Source organism: Hemibagrus wyckioides, linkage group LG09, assembly GCF_019097595.1.
Source record: "Hemibagrus wyckioides isolate EC202008001 linkage group LG09, SWU_Hwy_1.0, whole genome shotgun sequence".
NCBI classification, from domain to species: domain Eukaryota; kingdom Metazoa; phylum Chordata; class Actinopteri; order Siluriformes; family Bagridae; genus Hemibagrus; species Hemibagrus wyckioides.
In genome coordinates, this window is record NC_080718.1 from 5,560,556 (window position 1) to 5,576,824 (window position 16,269).

Genomic DNA, 16,269 nt, shown 5'->3' on the forward strand with positions numbered 1-16,269 from the left:
GAATCCTGTCAAGTTTCCGCTGACGACTCGAGAGATTATAACAGCGTTTAAATGTCACTTTTTTAATCTATTTTTTTTTTTTTTTTACAAAGTTTTTTATCCCAGTTTATTAGAACCCTCAGAACCCTCGGTAGCATCTCTGTAAACCTGATGTATGTTAATGAACCTGATGTAACATCTTTAGGGAGACCATAACTTATAATATGGAATTCTTTGGGTTAATATTCATATGAAGAAAACGAACAGATTTATCCACAAGTCGTTCGTATGAGCGATTAAACAAGAACCTCCTATCCTTCTCGTGCTCCTGAATGTGTGTGAATGTATAATCTGCATGGATTACCGCACTCTTATATCTGAGATACCCTGTCGGGGTTAAATTGTGTATTTTTATTGCGTTTATAGCGTTTAGCAGATGCCCTTATCCAGTGCTTTGGAGTCTCGAACAAAAACACAACCTCATGCTGGTTCACTAGGTCAGGAACTAAAAATACCATCCTGAACATTCTGTGAAATAAACTGCATTATTTCTGTATTATTGGCAGCAAAATTGAGCCAACACAAACCTATAATTTGAGACAAATATAACTATTAAAAACGTATAAACACAGGACGGGTCTGTCTGTCTGCACGGAGAAGTAAGCCATAAACACGCGCCTCAGCTAATGGAGGATTTAGTGTTATTAGCAACATTATATAAATATATATTATATTTCATTGGCATATTCCCCTTTATTCTTTACTCTGGTTGTTCATTTCGTGCTCTCTGCTGTCTGAGCACATGACCTTATATGGAGATTTGTGGGCGTCGCTACATGTAAATGAGTTACTTTGAGCTCCTAATACAGAATTTGTGGGCGTCGCTACATGTAAATGAGTAACTTTAAGCTCCTAATACAGAGCTCCTAATACAAAACATGACTCGGATCATCATGTTTTACATCATGTGCACCGTGGGTTTCACCTTCAGCCTGGTTTACGATATTTAAAGGTGCCATACGTAATGTTTAAACACGTTTCCAAACGTGCAGTATTAATAACCTCCCTCGAAAAAATGAAGTGATGCAAATGAATTTGGCTTGATTTCTTCTGTTTACTTTTACTCCAGCCTGGAAATGGAAAATTCTCCCATGTGTCGTTTGAACAGAGGGTATGAGGTTATTTCATGAGGAAGTGAAAGTCTTGTCAGTGTTTTTCACAGCGAGCTCTAAAAATTGCAAAATGATTTTTTTAAGCTATCGATATTTGCTATCAATGGTTTAAAAAACACAAACGTAGCTCTGTCTGCTACAGCAGCCGGGTTGACTGCCTGCATTAGGAGATGAGAGAGGCACGGCTGAATTTCTGCTGAATCGCTCACAGTGGAGCTGCTCTGCGCGCTCTTAGGTCATCGCTAACAGATGGAGAAAGAGGCACTGCTACTGTTTTAGACAATTACCACAAATTGATCGTGACACATCCAATGCAAGGTGCGCCATGCATGATCCTTCCTTTAAGACACGCTGCCTCGGGGCGCGCTCCCTCTTCAAAGGCTTCTGATTAGAAAGTAAGTGATGAGGACGCTGCTCCGCTTCTCCGGCGCTTGGAGACGCTTCTTAATGGCTGCTTAGGGAAGCCTGCTTTCCGAGCCTCAGAGACACTACAAAGCAAATCTGCCATTAACTGAAGTCGTAAAAATTTGAACGCAAAACCTAGTTAGGGAAGAAAGCGTCCCCTTATGTACATTCATCATGGTATAATTTTCGAAATCCTTCTTTAAGATGTGAATTAAAGCTCACACGCTGTCACTAAAATTAGAACAACAGGCCCTAAGTGAGACTATGGCAAAGTCTTAGCAGCCAAAATGCTGCGTTCGGCTGTCAGGTATCAGAATCGGTGTTCATGCACACATTCGTTTAAGCACAAAAGGCACCTTTACGAGATGGCTGTGGTTACGGTCAATTAGGAAAGAAATAATCGGTCAGAATTATCTAGCCACAAATCTAGAGTTCTTAGCTCACCTAAAATCAAGAACCTAGCTAGCTTCTGTGAGATATCTAGGTCACGTTCAGTCTGAGCTTGGTTTACTGAAATGAGTTCATGGCTTTTAGTGCCACGATGAGGTCCTGAACACGCCCACAAATGACAGACTTACATTTCTCTCCAGTAAAAGAGATTCTATGAGATTATATTCTCAGAGATTCTATGAGATATGTATCTGCCCGGTCATTACAGGCGAGACCACTGCTTAGCACCATCTTCTCGAGTTACACAGTCACAGACACCGAAAAGTGGTTTATAGGGTAAAAGTCCCTCTCTGTCTCCTGCTCTGTGCTTCTTCCTGTGTTCATGTCAGTGGCCTGAGAGAGCAGCAGTGTGGCCTGGAAAAGAGATTAAAGCAGAAATATGTCGCAGTGTACCCAGGGTTTAACTGGAAAGCTTTAGCACAGACACAGAGATGCGTAATCTCCTGTTGCCAGGGGAGAGCTCACAGGCTAGGAGCTGCGCCGGAATGTAACGCGCCCGTCGCTAACGTCCAGACGGCCAATGGAAACTCCCCGCCTATCAGCGGAAGAGTTGACCGGCTCCATTAGGCTTCAGGCACATCTGTGCAAAGCCCTAATCACTTCACTAAGAGGTCGCTCGTGGCATTCTGAACTTGATTATAAGATCAGGAGCATTGTGAGATGGTAATCATTTAATCCTCTCAGAACACACACACACACACACACACAGGCCTGCTTTCTCCAGAACTGCATTATTTCCCTTCATACAGCCCATTAATGGATGAGAAAGGAAAAGAAGTTTACAAAATGAGAACAAATATACAAAATGTGGTTTATAATACACAAAATATCAGAAAAGTAATGTCATTACGACTGGGAGATAAAAATAAGACAAAGGAATTAAAATAGATTAGAAAGACTAGTTCGACTAAAATAGATTATTAAAAAAATCATTTGAGGGAATTGAAAAACACAAACAGAATGGATCTCAGATGAAGGAGGAGGGAGATCATTTCGGCTGTTTAATAAATGCGTTTCTATCTTCTTTTTAAACAGTTTGCTTGTTGGGGTAAAAGCCTGAAAGCTGACTCCGCCCCTTCACCTGGGGTACTTTGACAAGACTGCAGTAGATTTCTGTTTGATGACCCGAGTGATTTAGCGGGTGTTGATTATTTCACCGAGGCAGGAGAGGGTAAAGATTTTTCAGCAGAGTGAGTGATGTAAAGCAAAATAAAAAGATGACACGCTAAACTCATGTGGATTAGTGACACAGTTCTGAGGTGCGTATTGTGGGTGGTGTTTGATAAAATAAATAGACATTTCCTTTGACATATATGTAGTCTGTGTATTTGTTTGAATTATGTGTGAAGTTATACGCATGAATGTCGAATCGTTTTTTACAACAAATCCCTTGCAAAGCCCTCGGAAAGTGACGCGGTAACAGATTGTGCTCTATTTGCAGAAGCGGAGCAGTATATCCTTTATAACATGCGGCGCTGTGTGCTCCCGGTGACTGGGCAAAAAAAAGAGCACTTTACGCTGAGAGCCCATCTGCTCCTGTGCAAAATAACACAATGGGGGAGAGCAGAGTCATGAAAAACACGCACACACACACACATACACACATACACACACAGGAGCTGACCGACACGGTGTCCTGTCACCGCAAAGGAGGAAACCAGGAAGGATCTGAACAAGCCGTTGTAGCAGAGTGGTTAATGGTCTCTCGATGGATTTGAGCTCTTTGAAATGAGAGTCTAATTGCCCCCAACAACCATATCGCAGAAACTGGGCTGCCCGTCTGGGTCAGGAATTCGGCAAGGGGAAAAGGAGCCTAATACTCTCAGACAGCTCCATCAGGCTGTCAGTCAGAGCAGTGCTTTTAACACAGTCTGGGCCTACCACAGAGAGGAACTCCAGAGTTACGTTCAAAGACAAGTCTGAAGAAAAGGAAGTTCAACCTCAGCTCAGAGACAGAGAGAGAGAGAGAGAGAGAGAGAGAGAGAGAGAGACAGAGAGAGAGAGAGAGAGAGAGAGAGAGAGAGAGAGCCAGTTCTGCAGTTAAAATACAGTAGAAGAAGGAGAAGAGTGATGCTTTTACGTCTCTCGCTCTCTCTCTCTCCGAGGAGGCAGGCAGCTGAAATGTCAACAGCAGATAAACACCAGAGATGTTTGTTTCTACTTTACCTGAACTGGAGCAGTGCTGATTGAAGTGAAACAAACTCCTGTTTTTTTTGTTGTTGTTGTTGTTTACCGTCTCACAGCAGGAAGTGTGTGGCTTATTTACGCTACCCTCTCTCTCTCTCTCTCTCTCCTGTAAGTGGAGTGCTGGTCTCCACAGAAATGGAAAACGAGCCTGTCTCCGCTCGCCGATAACCCGTGCCCTTGCTCAAGGCGCTCTCTGTGTATAATCTGCCTCAGATCTCCTTACTGAACCTAGCTGGGGTTTGATATGGAGGCTTGGGTGGGACCTGTGGAGGGTCTGGTGCAACCCTTAATTTTGATCTCGCTAGCTGACGTGATAAAATATAGATAGGTTTTTTCAGAAAAAAACAGATCTCAGGTGAAAGCTGACTGTACTGTACTTCCTAAAGCTTGTGTATAAAACTTATTTAGAATAGAATAATAATTCTTCTATTATTTGATCTTCTCTACACCTTCACCATATTCTGATTCACCAAAAAAGGCTAGCCTATGAGTTATTCACTAGTTTGTAGCTTAGCATGCCAGGATGTTAGGGGCTTTGTGTTCACATGCAAAGATTTTCACTAATATGAATGAGTTCATTCCGATTCCAGATGGTTTAAATGTGTCCCGATCTCAGCAGTGTGTATGAATGCTGTAATGTACGCATCAAGCCAAACCACTGTTACCATAACGACAAGGATGGAGTGAATCTGGTGAGAAGGTTCGTCTTTTTAGCCGAGTTGTGTTTTGAACACGCTTGGACACACAAAGTTTGGAATTATTCACCCTAACACTTTTAAAACATCTGAGGAAGTGGCACTGGGTGTGTATAATGGAATAACGTCATCCTTTATCTAGACGTCTGATACGTCGGTGTACGGGCTGGGCGGCGTCTCAATAGACTGAACATGTCTTTGTTTTTGGGATACAAGGTGTGATGTAGTAGAGGTGTAGAAAAAGGGTCAGTTTGTGGCCAAGATCCAAAGCACGTTTGTCCAGTGAACGTAGATGATCAATCAGGTCAAAACTGCAAGAAAAACAAATAAGTGCTAGTGGAAGGTAAGTCTGAGTGTTAATGAGTGAGTATGAGGAGATTTAACACTGTGTGTGTTTTGCGGTACATGATATGATATGATGTGACACTTTATCCGTAGCTACACCTAAGTAGTCTCGTGTCCAGAGCTACTGTGAACCTCCTAACCCCTGATCTTCTTTCCATCTGCATTACTGATAATAATAAATCTAATCTAGAGCTCAAGCTGGTTAGCTGGCACTAGCTAGGACTGGTAAGACTGTTGTTATGGTAACGGTGAGCATGCCGCGTGAACCATTTTTGCTTTTTTTTCTCTATACCCCGGAACAAAAGGAGCTCCATCTAGTGATTTTTCAGGTGGAAAAAACAGCAAGTGTGAAGGCGAGCTGTAAAACGTGAAGGTTTAAGAAAAAAAAGTAGAAGGTAGAAGGTAGAAAAGAGGAATCTTCTGAATAGAGAAGCAATAAATGTGGTGATGAGGTGTTACAGGAACTCTTCCTGGTGTGCATGTGGACTAGAACCTTGAATGCCCTTCCAGTTTTGTTAACACACCAAGACCACCACACACACACACACACCTTCCACAGAGACCCATGTCTTCATTATCACAGCCCAGCAGCTTACTGTTTCCATGGCTCTGTGAGATGGATTAATCACACCATTTAACGTGTTTATTTCTCCAGCTCCGCGAGGCAGAGGCGGGCGCGCTCTAACCGGCTTGGTGCTCTCTTTAATTGGCATGAGATGGGGCTCATGGTGCGATGACCCCCCCGAGTGAAATGCACCCACAAAGGTGCCTAAGGCTCGAGCACCTTCCTTCGCCGGTGCTTGCTCTCGTCCTCCGCTCATGTGCTACACGCGATCCTTCCCCAAATGAGGAGATTGATAGAATGTCATATCTACAAACGGCTGAAGTTCTGTTTCCAAGACAACGGCTGAGGACGACCGCTGAGCGCGTGCGGGAGAGCCCGCTGCAAACAATTTTCTCCTTCTACTTCCTTTGAAGGGAACTACAGAGGAGTCAGATTCACCTTGCGGAAGGAGTGGTGTGAGGAGGGGCGTGGGGAGGCCCGTCAGCTGTTTACGCCTTGTTTGTTTGCCGTTGGTTCCCAACAAAGACATTACACGCTCACATATTTTGTCCTTATATACCATGCTGACTGCATGCCGAGCGTGATCCTTTATTCGGTCTGCAGTGGCTGCTCACTTGTCCACACTGCAGTGTGATAATTGGTGCGAAATGCAAGGAGTCCTGTCTTCCCTTTCCTGCCTGGACACGATAATTATACCTGCGTGTGTCTGATAGCTTTATTCATAGGACAATCCTTGCAGTTATCCTTTTTGATCATTTTGAGGAATGACACTTTAGTACTATTTCCATCTCTCTCTCTCTCTCTCTCTCTCTGTGTCTGCAAACAGACTAAGAAAAGAGAAAGGAGGGAGACACACATCTGTTTGACAGCTCGGAGAGCCGAGAATAATCTGAATCTGACTGTGAGCTTTTAGAGACGTATAGAAAACGGCTGTTGCACCACTCAATTTCCGGCTTCTCTCTGGAAGAAAAAATACGGTGCCATGTTCAAGGAAAACTTTTCCTTTCCCCGGCTAATGTTTAATTCATATGTGTAAAGCTGCCCTTGCTCGTGTACCGCCAAAGAAATGTAATCCGGTCAAAGTCGTTTTTCTTCCAACAACTCCCAATGCAGTCTGCAGGAAGACCGCAGCATGTGTAGAATCTGTCTTGTACTTATGTACCTCATCTAAAAGCCAGTCTACAATTCTCTACTGGAATGTTCAGGACTAGATACAAGAGCCAGAATTATAACAAAGCTTCGGCAGAACCCTGCAGAAGGAATAATAAGTATATTAAGTAATGCTGTACTGTTCAACATTCTGCTTTTAAATACATAAACGCATTGTATCGTTAGAGAGTTTTGATCTCGTATTGATATCAGAGCTTCGGATCTGAGTCGGTTCCCAACAAATGATGTGATGTTATCATCCTTAGAATAACTAAACGAGTCTTCTTTAACTGAGAGCATGATTTAAGACAAATCATCTGTGGTTTTTGTGAACAAGATCTATAGAAAATTCTGTACTGTTTCTTGTACCAATAATCAGGACAAAAGAGTTCACGCGTTGCCGTTTCTCTGTAATAAGCTCTGCTTTTTCCTCTTAAAGAAGTTGAAAGCAGTGAGAACAAAAACTTTTGTCTGAGCGTTTGTCGACAGTGACTATAAATAGATTGTTTTTTAAGTGTAATGTTTTTTAAAGGAATCCTTGTGGTATTGATTGCATTTCAAGGCAGTTTTTTCACTGCCGTTTGGCCTGTAGGGCCGAATGTTTCCCTATAAATTACTATAAATAACCCATTAGGCCTGTTCTATTCAGTTTGGGTATGTGTGAAGATTTCTAGCATGTGGGATGAATATACATTTATAAGGTAAAATGTTATACTCTAAATTAAAACAATTGTCTGGCCTTTACAAGTCCACAAGTCATTATGGTAAAAACCTTCAAACATGCTCCAGGCCTAATTTTTTCCACTGGTTCCTTAAGCCTCAGGGGAAAACCAGACGAAACTTATACAATCTGTGTCAGACACTCTGCTTTAAATCTCAAGTGCAGAAAAGTTAATGGCCTGTGGCTTTGAAGCAGACCTTCCATGTGGAGGATGTTTAATAATAAAAAGGTAAAAGCGGTAAGGCTGATGAGAGAGAGAGCCCTTCCTGCAGTTCCCCCGAGTCTCCACTCGCCAGCAGCCAATCACGAGAGAGGATCCAACAGCTCGGAGCATGGGTACTCGTACAGGAACGCTCTGCTTTCCTCGCTCACATACCTAATGTTGGGGGGGGGGGGGCAACAAAGCATCTCTTCCAGAAACAAACCTCAGCCCTGTCATCTGGGCCAGAAGAAAAGAAAAGGACAGTCACACCGCATGCTCCACTGTGTCTTCTCTGGAGAACATTCAGTACTTCATGGTGACCTTCAGGGAGCACTGGGCACTGAGCACCAAGTCCACATTCCACTGGCAGAATTACACAATCAGCATAAGGCCTGTGGAGATCAAAGTTCCTCTGACCCTCCATATGGAGCCTGGGCTTGAGAGACACTCCACAGTACAGAGCAGAAATGAGGAACTGTGAAAGGGACGGAGATGAAAGATGGCCGTCTGTGCTCAGTGACACTGCTTTATCCTTGGAGATGGAGGTCTTTTTTAACCAAAAGAGCTCTGGATTGCAGATGTGATTCTTAAATCTGTAGAATATCAGTTTTAGTATCCACACTGTGAATAATAACTGGCAAAAGCCAATTTTTGTACAGTCTCATTTACTCAAATTGGTTTTGTAATTGGTTGCTACAGTAATTACACACAAGTAAGCAAAGGTTAGATAATTGGATTGCACCACATACTATATTTTGGAAGGGTAATGTGGAGCTGTATCTCTTAACAGCAAAAAAACTGAAGAGTTTTTAAATAAAGTAAGGACACAGGCCTCCCCTTCACTGCCTCTATAGTGGTTTTAGTCTTGAGGCACATTTCAAGAAGTGTCACAAACTGAAGTGATGAGCACCAGGACGTTTCTAGCTATGAGTTTTATACGCAGTTACTTCATAGGACCTTTCAAAACAGACGCTTTCAAGAGGAACAAATGATGGACACTTTGCTGCAGAGATTCTGTGAGCTGCTTTGTAGCTGGATTATTAATGGCTTTAATGATAAGTCTGTCCGAGAGCCAGAGTCTATCCAAGGGAACACCAGGCATGAAGTTGGTAGGAGGAGTTTTGTGAGGTAGGAGGAAACCGGAGAATCTGGAGGAAACCTAATAACAGACTTCACACAGCAAAAGAGAAGAGGTGTAACTTCACACAGACAGAGAATCCTTACAGAAACACTTTATGACCAAAAGTATGTAGACACCGGACCATGTGCTTGTTGAACGTCCCATTCCAGATTGATTTCTCCTCTGCTGTTATAATCAGCTCCATTCTTCTCCTCTGGTAGGCTTTCCACTAGACTGTTGGCTGTGTGGATTTGTGTTCATTCTACAAGAGCATTAGTGAGATCAGACTCTGATGTTGGGATGTTGAGGAGACTCCAGTTCAGCCTGAAGGTGTTCAGTGTGGTTGAGTCAGAGTCAGGGCTCTCCTGTTCTTCCACCTTCTCCAAACTTCACCTCCACAGCATGCCTTCAAGGAGCTGCTTTGTGTACAGAGGCATCATGCATATGATGACATTACAAACTATATTCAGGAGCCTTAATTAGGAACGACAATAAAAATTACGATATTTCATGTCTGTGTCCTGAAATCCGAATTAAAACCAAACATTTTCTGTCATTCTTTCCATAATCCTGACTGTAGGATAAGGCAAAAAAAAATTAGATTTGACTTGTCTTCGTGTATAAAGCTGTTTGTGTGAGTGTAGATGTAGCCCTGCTGGACAGTGGAGACTTGTACGCTGCTTATTTTCCTCTAATGAATGGCAGGGGTTAGAGCTTCAGTTCTCTGAGCCTCCTTGAAGACTGTGATTTTAAGTGGTTCAGACAGCTCTTATCTCCTCTCCACTGCAATCCATCATAGCCTTACAAGGACTACTCATTCAAATAGAAATAATAGGCTGTGTCAAACAGAAGTACTATAATCATACTTTTGTTTGGGACACAGCAGAATAATGAGACAGAAGCGGCCTACAAAGGTTGAGGCATGCTTTCCCGGGTAATAGGGGCATGAGGGGTCAGAGGGATGAGATGGAACATGGAGCGTAATTGTGCACTTATTCTGACATCTGTTTGGCTTCGTTGGGAGACGTACGTTATGTGGACCTAAAACCTCAATTTCATTCTGTACTTGGGCAAAAAAAAACATTTGTTATGTCAGGAGAACCCTGGCAGCGGGCCTCCACCCCCCAGCCCTTTACTCTGAGTGCAGCAAAGAATGGCAGGTCATTCATTAGCACTTTAATTACCTTAGAGGTAACAAGCTCTTTTTAAGAGCCAGAATGGTTAAAGTCAGTTGTAGAGGCAAAGTGGCACGTTTACAAGTCTGGCAGCTCTTCACACTTCTGTCTGAAAGTGTCTCGTTTTTGGTTAAGGAAGGCTGTGAGGACTTGCGCAGAGGACATGTGCGTTATATAAAGCACTTCCAAAGTGACACTGACAGACAGGGCGTTGTTCCTGCCACAGCTACTGTATCTGCTTCTGCTCTGCTTTTCCCACTCACGTACACACGTTTCAGCAAAAAAAAAAAACCCACACGCTGTTTTCCCCACCTCCAAAACTACTGACAGATTCATCCAACTCGGATTATTCCCTGTCCAAATCAAATCCTAGACATCACGGGCGAGTACAACAATGTCAAAGCCTGAGAGCTGATCAGAGAACATCCACAACTCTCAAAGATTCAAAGAATGCACTAAAAACAAAATAAAGTGATGACTGATGAATGAATAAAAAATACTATAAAAAGTCATTCAGAATATGATATTATCTTTTTACGGCTGTGATGTTAAACGTGATGTTAATCTACTTACTTACCAGCTACAGCTACATCCATGACTTTCATTATTCCTGAATAACAGACCAACAAAGAGAAAGTAGGTGACACTCTCTGAGTTTCAGCATCTGTTTCTCAGATTTGTTCACTATTTTAAATGTAAATTTGCATATTGCTCTTAACCAGTGGCCATCAAAATGTCTTTCCTAGTGCAAGTACACTATATTGCCAAAAGTATTGGGACATCTGCCTTTACATGCACATGAATGTAATATGGAGTTGTCCCGCCCTTTGCAGCTAGAACAGCTTCAACTCTTCTGGGAAGGCTTTCCACAAGGTTTAGGAGTGTGTTTATGGGAATTTTTCACCATTCTTCCAGTTTGTGAGGTCAGACACTGATGTTGGACGAGAAGGTCTGGCTCACAGTCTCACTCTAATTCATCCCAAAGGTGTTCTATGGGGTTGAGGTCAGTACTCTGTACAGGACAGTCAAGTTCCTCCACACCAAACTCACTCATCCATGTCTTTATGGACCTTGCTTTGGTCACTGGTGTGCAGTCATGTTGGAACAGGAAGGGGTCATCCCCAAATTGTTCCCACAAAGAGCATGAAATTGTCCAAAATGTCTTGGTATGAAGCTGAAGCATTAAGAGTTCCTTTCACTGGAACTAAGGAGCTGAGACCAACCCCTGAAAAACAACAATTCAACGATTTGGAAGGGTGTCCCAAAACCTTTGCCAATATAGTGTATCACTCATTGCTGCTCTGTAAGTGTTGTGTTGCAGTTGCCTGCTATTTCACAACCCCCTGTAAATGTATTTGCTACTTCTCACTGAAACAGAATGGTGAATTTCCATAGATTGAAATCTACTCCTTCTTTTTTATAATACGACTAATTTCTGTTACTTACATTAGATATTTGAGGTTCATAGAGAGATACAGAACAATATGATGTGTGTGTACTTCACATATACACTATATACACACATGAAAACAAACAAGCGCACATGCACGAGCACACACATGCATGACGAGCTAGCACCGGATTTACTTAGGTCCCTTTGCTTAGTCTGGCTTGGAGCTGAAGCTGGTACACATCCTGTATTATTTGCTTCTCTCTTGCCCTGGAGAGAGTGTGCTCGTCTTGTGGCTTTGGCCCAAGTAAACATCTTGATGTAGCACCAGGAGACGAATAATCATCGATAAGCAGCGGCTTACGAGGCTCACAGCTATCTGGAGACAGAGCAGTCTCCCACCTCAGGGCTTTCTCTTAAAGACGTGCAGCGTAAACACACAAACACACACACACCGTGTGTGCATGCAGCTTGTCTTTGAAATGGATTGTTGACAGCTATACTGCATCTCTCTCGAAACTTTTAAGTTTATGAGATGAACCTGTGATCTGAGAGCAGGAACGGCAGATTAAAGACACGACAAAAACACGCAAGTGGACCGAAAAAATCCTAATTGAAATAAAGAATAGACGCATCTGTGGTCTGGTGGACGGAAGAGAAGCTGACAGTTAATCCAAATAAACCTCACACATTTGTTTGAAATGCGGTAACCATGTTTATACACTGGTGGAGTGTGTGTGTGTGTGTGTGTGTGTGATGCAGTCAGGATGGTCAGCACGACAGAAACATCAGGATACACACACAGACTATCGCAGTATGTGATGTGGAACTCATTCAAAATGAGGCAAAGAGGGAAAAAAGTGACAAAAATGTTCCAGAGGTCTCAGCAACATCCACCATATTGTGAGGAAAGAGCACTATGCTGTAATTTATCATGATATTATTATATCATCGTGTAGCACTGCCCAAATCATGCCAAGTGAAAAAGTACTTTTACTTTAAAGAAGAAATATAAAAATAAAATTATATATAAAATGTTTTATTTTCATTCCTATGTTATTTATTTATTTATCCGTGTATTTATTTTATCCTGTTCTTCTTCTGTCCTTTTCTCTTTTCTTTTTTTTCATTCAGAAGAATCCAGAGCTCGAGAGTACGATCAATAAGTTAAAAAAGCCTAAATATGACATTTTCCGTATATATAACATGCCCGAAGGGGTGTGAATACTTTCTAAATATTATTTACGGAAAACTGTGTTCCCCTCAAAATCAGCCGCCACAAATAATCTCCTTTCTGATAAGAAGCATCCTGACACATGCGTGTTAATTCTATACGACACCAGATCCTGGTGATTCACGCAGCACACAAGAAGCTTTATGATCTTCCAGTTAGAATTGAGCTGCATGAAATCTGGTGTCTTGTGTGCGCATCGAAATCCCATCAGGTGGAAAACAAATGTACAGCAGGAGATCGAGCAATAAATACGGCAAATGGATAAAAACCACGGGAGCGTCATGCTCATCTACCTGCTCCAAAGGCAGGAGAAAACAACAAACAAATGGCAAATAAACTCCATTTTACGCTTCTCCTTATCATGCATGCTGATCTACACTTTCAGTATTCAGCAGTTTCCATAATTTTTATAAAAAACAACAAGAAACAACTGATCTCTCAGTGCAAATAAATAGTGGAGCTTCAGACGGACGTATCGGTCGGTCTATATTAGCCCAGCAGCCCTCCACTATCTCCCTCAGACAGCGATGCCCCCGCCTCTCCGAGGCCCTATTTAAAAGACACTTATATTTTCGCTTCAAGGAACACAGTCTGCCTTTACCACATGAGATCTCTGATAACCACGAGCACCGAAAAAGGAACAGAACAAAAAATAAATAAATAAATTGAAGAAAAAAAAGATTCATCAGAATTCCTGCATGGTGCACATATGCAGTAGCTGTCATGGCAACTACACGCGGTACAATGCGCCCAACTGAACTCCTCCTCCACCACCATCTCCTCCATCCTCCCCCGTCCTCTCCTCTATCATCTCCTCCACCATCTCCTCCATCCTCCCCCTGTCATCTACTATATCATTTACTCCACCATCTCCTCTAATATCTCCCTTATCATCACCTCCACTATCTCCTCCACCATTCATCAGTACTACCACCTCCTCTACTATCTCCCTCACCATCTCTCCCACCACCTCCTCCACCACCTCCTCTACCATCTCCCTTATCAACTCTCCCACCACCTCCTCCACTCCCTCCTCCACCACCATCTCCCCACCAACTCTCCCAACATCTCCATCACCAACTCTCCCACCATGTCCTAAACCACCTCCTTCTCCATTTCTCCCACCACCTCCTCCACCATCTCCCTCACCCTCTCTCCCACCACCTCCTCCACCATCTCCCTCACCCTCTCTCCCACCACCTCCTCCACCATCTCCCTCAGCCTCTCTCCCACCACCGCCTCCACCATCTCCCTCACCCTCTCTCCCACCATCTCCCTCACCCTCTCTCCCACCACCGCCTCCACCATTTCCCTCACCCTCTCTCCCACCACCTCCTCCACCATCTCCCTCACCCTCTCTCCCACCACCTCCTCCACCATCTCCCTCACCATCTCTCCCACCACCTCCTCCACCATCTCCCTCAGCCTCTCTCCCACCACCGCCTCCACCATCTCCCTCACCCTCTCTCCCACCATCTCCCTCACCCTCTCTCCCACCACCGCCCCCACCATTTCCCTCAGCCTCTCTCCCACCACCTCCTCCACCATCTCCCTCACCCTCTCTCCCACCACCTCCTCCACCATCTCCCTCACCCTCTCTCCCACCACCGCCTCCACCATTTCCCTCACCCTCTCTCCCACCACCTCCTCCAACATCTCCCTCACCCTCTCTCCCACCACCTCCTCCACCATCTCCCTCACCCTCTCTCCCACCACCGCCTCCACCATCTCCCTCACCCTCTCTCCCACCACCTCCTCCAACATCTCCCTCACCCTCTCTCCCACCACCTCCTCCACCATCTCCCTCACCCTCTCTCCCACCACCTCCCTCAGCCTCTCTCCCACCACCTCCTCCACCATCTCCCTCACCCTCTCTCCCACCACCTCCTCCACCATCTCCCTCACCCTCTCTCCCACCACCTCCTCCACCATCTCCCTCACCCTCTCTCCCACCACCTCCTCCACCATCTCCCTCACCCTCTCTCCCACCACCTCCTCCACCATCTCCCTCAGCCTCTCTCCCACCACCTCCCTCAGCCTCTCTCCCACCACCTCCTCCACCATCTCCCTCACCCTCTCTCCCACCACCTCCTCCACCATCTCCCTCACCCTCTCTCCCACCACCTCCTCCACCATCTCCCTCACCCTCTCTCCCACCACCTCCTCCACCATCTCCCTCACCCTCTCTCCCACCACCTCCTCCACCATCTCCCTCACCCTCTCTCCCACCACCTCCTCCACCATCTCCCTCAGCCTCTCTCCCACCACCTCCCTCAGCCTCTCTCCCACCACCTCCTCCACCATCTCCCTCAGCCTCTCTCCCACCACCTCCTCCACCATCTCCCTCACCCTCTCTCCCACCACCTCCTCCACCATCTCCCTCACCCTCTCTCCCACCACCTCCTCCACCATCTCCCTCACCCTCTCTCCCACCACCTCCTCCACCATCTCCCTCAGCCTCTCTCCCACCACCTCCCTCAGCCTCTCTCCCACCACCTCCTCCACCATCTCCCTCAGCCTCTCTCCCACCACCTCCTCCACCATCTCCCTCACCCTCTCTCCCACCACCTCCTCCACCATCTCCCTCACCCTCTCTCCCACCACCTCCTCCACCATCTCCCTCACCAACTCTCCCATCACCTCGTCCAATGTCTCCTCCATCATATCCCCATCACTTTCAAGTTTGAAATAAGTAAGGTTGAAAGTAGAAATAGGATTAATAATCTTGTACTTGGATTAATTTTAGGAAACACAAGACCGGTGTGTCTATACTCTTGGTAAGATGTGATGTGTGTTTAAGAAAGCGTGAGTGTTTAGTGAGCTAGTTTTTATTTAGTGAATGCGTGGTGCGGCTACTGTTACTGTTCTGCGGAAGTTTAATATTCAAATGCAATCAAATAGTAAATGCTTTAAGTGATTGAAATTCAAATGCATTTTAAAGGAACAGTGAAGACCATGATGTAAAGCATGTTGTGTCAGTGTGTGTGTGTGTGTGTGTGTGTGTGTCTCTCTTTCTCTCAGTGAGCAGCGTGGTGTGTGAGACAGCCAGGCTTTCTGGAGTGCAGCAGCTGGGGGAGTCGCCACAGGCAGAGGGCAGCACTCTGCTAACCCTCTCACCCACTCCAGGGGGAACCAATGTGATTACTGCATTACCCTCTGCTAGCCCAGCCTGCCCTCGCCCAACTCTCTCCCTCTGAATCAAAAACAAGCCGGCGAAGGAGCGCAGAGCCAGACGGCCAAAAAATCGTGTTTGGGTAAAATGAAACAGCTTAGCAGACTGTGAAGAGCTGCACTCATTTATAAACCGTTTCCTTTACAACAGAAATCTGTAAAAGAACAAAAAAGGAAAGATTTTAATTTGCTCTCCATCCATATACTGAGGGTGAAAAATGCTAGGAATGGCAAACAATATGGACAAAATTATAGCAAACTGCATCTAAACCGCTGTATAAAAATATCCACTTTTTTTCCACTTGTTGG

At 44.6% G+C, this 16,269-nt stretch overlaps 1 protein-coding gene across 3 annotated transcripts in view; it reads right to left on the reverse strand.

Moving 5' to 3' along the window:
- The window catches only part of efcab11 (EF-hand calcium binding domain 11), a 48,302-nt gene that overhangs the window by 15,651 nt on the left and 16,382 nt on the right, over positions 1-16,269 (reverse strand). Inside the window, exon 6 of one of the 3 annotated variants that reach the window (XM_058398253.1) lies at positions 10,743-10,775. The exons of the other annotated variants lie outside the window; for them this stretch is intronic. Within the exon in view, the coding sequence (XP_058254236.1) occupies positions 10,743-10,775 (33 nt within the window). The remainder of the gene's footprint in view (positions 1-10,742; positions 10,776-16,269) is intronic. 3 annotated transcript variants of the gene reach the window in all.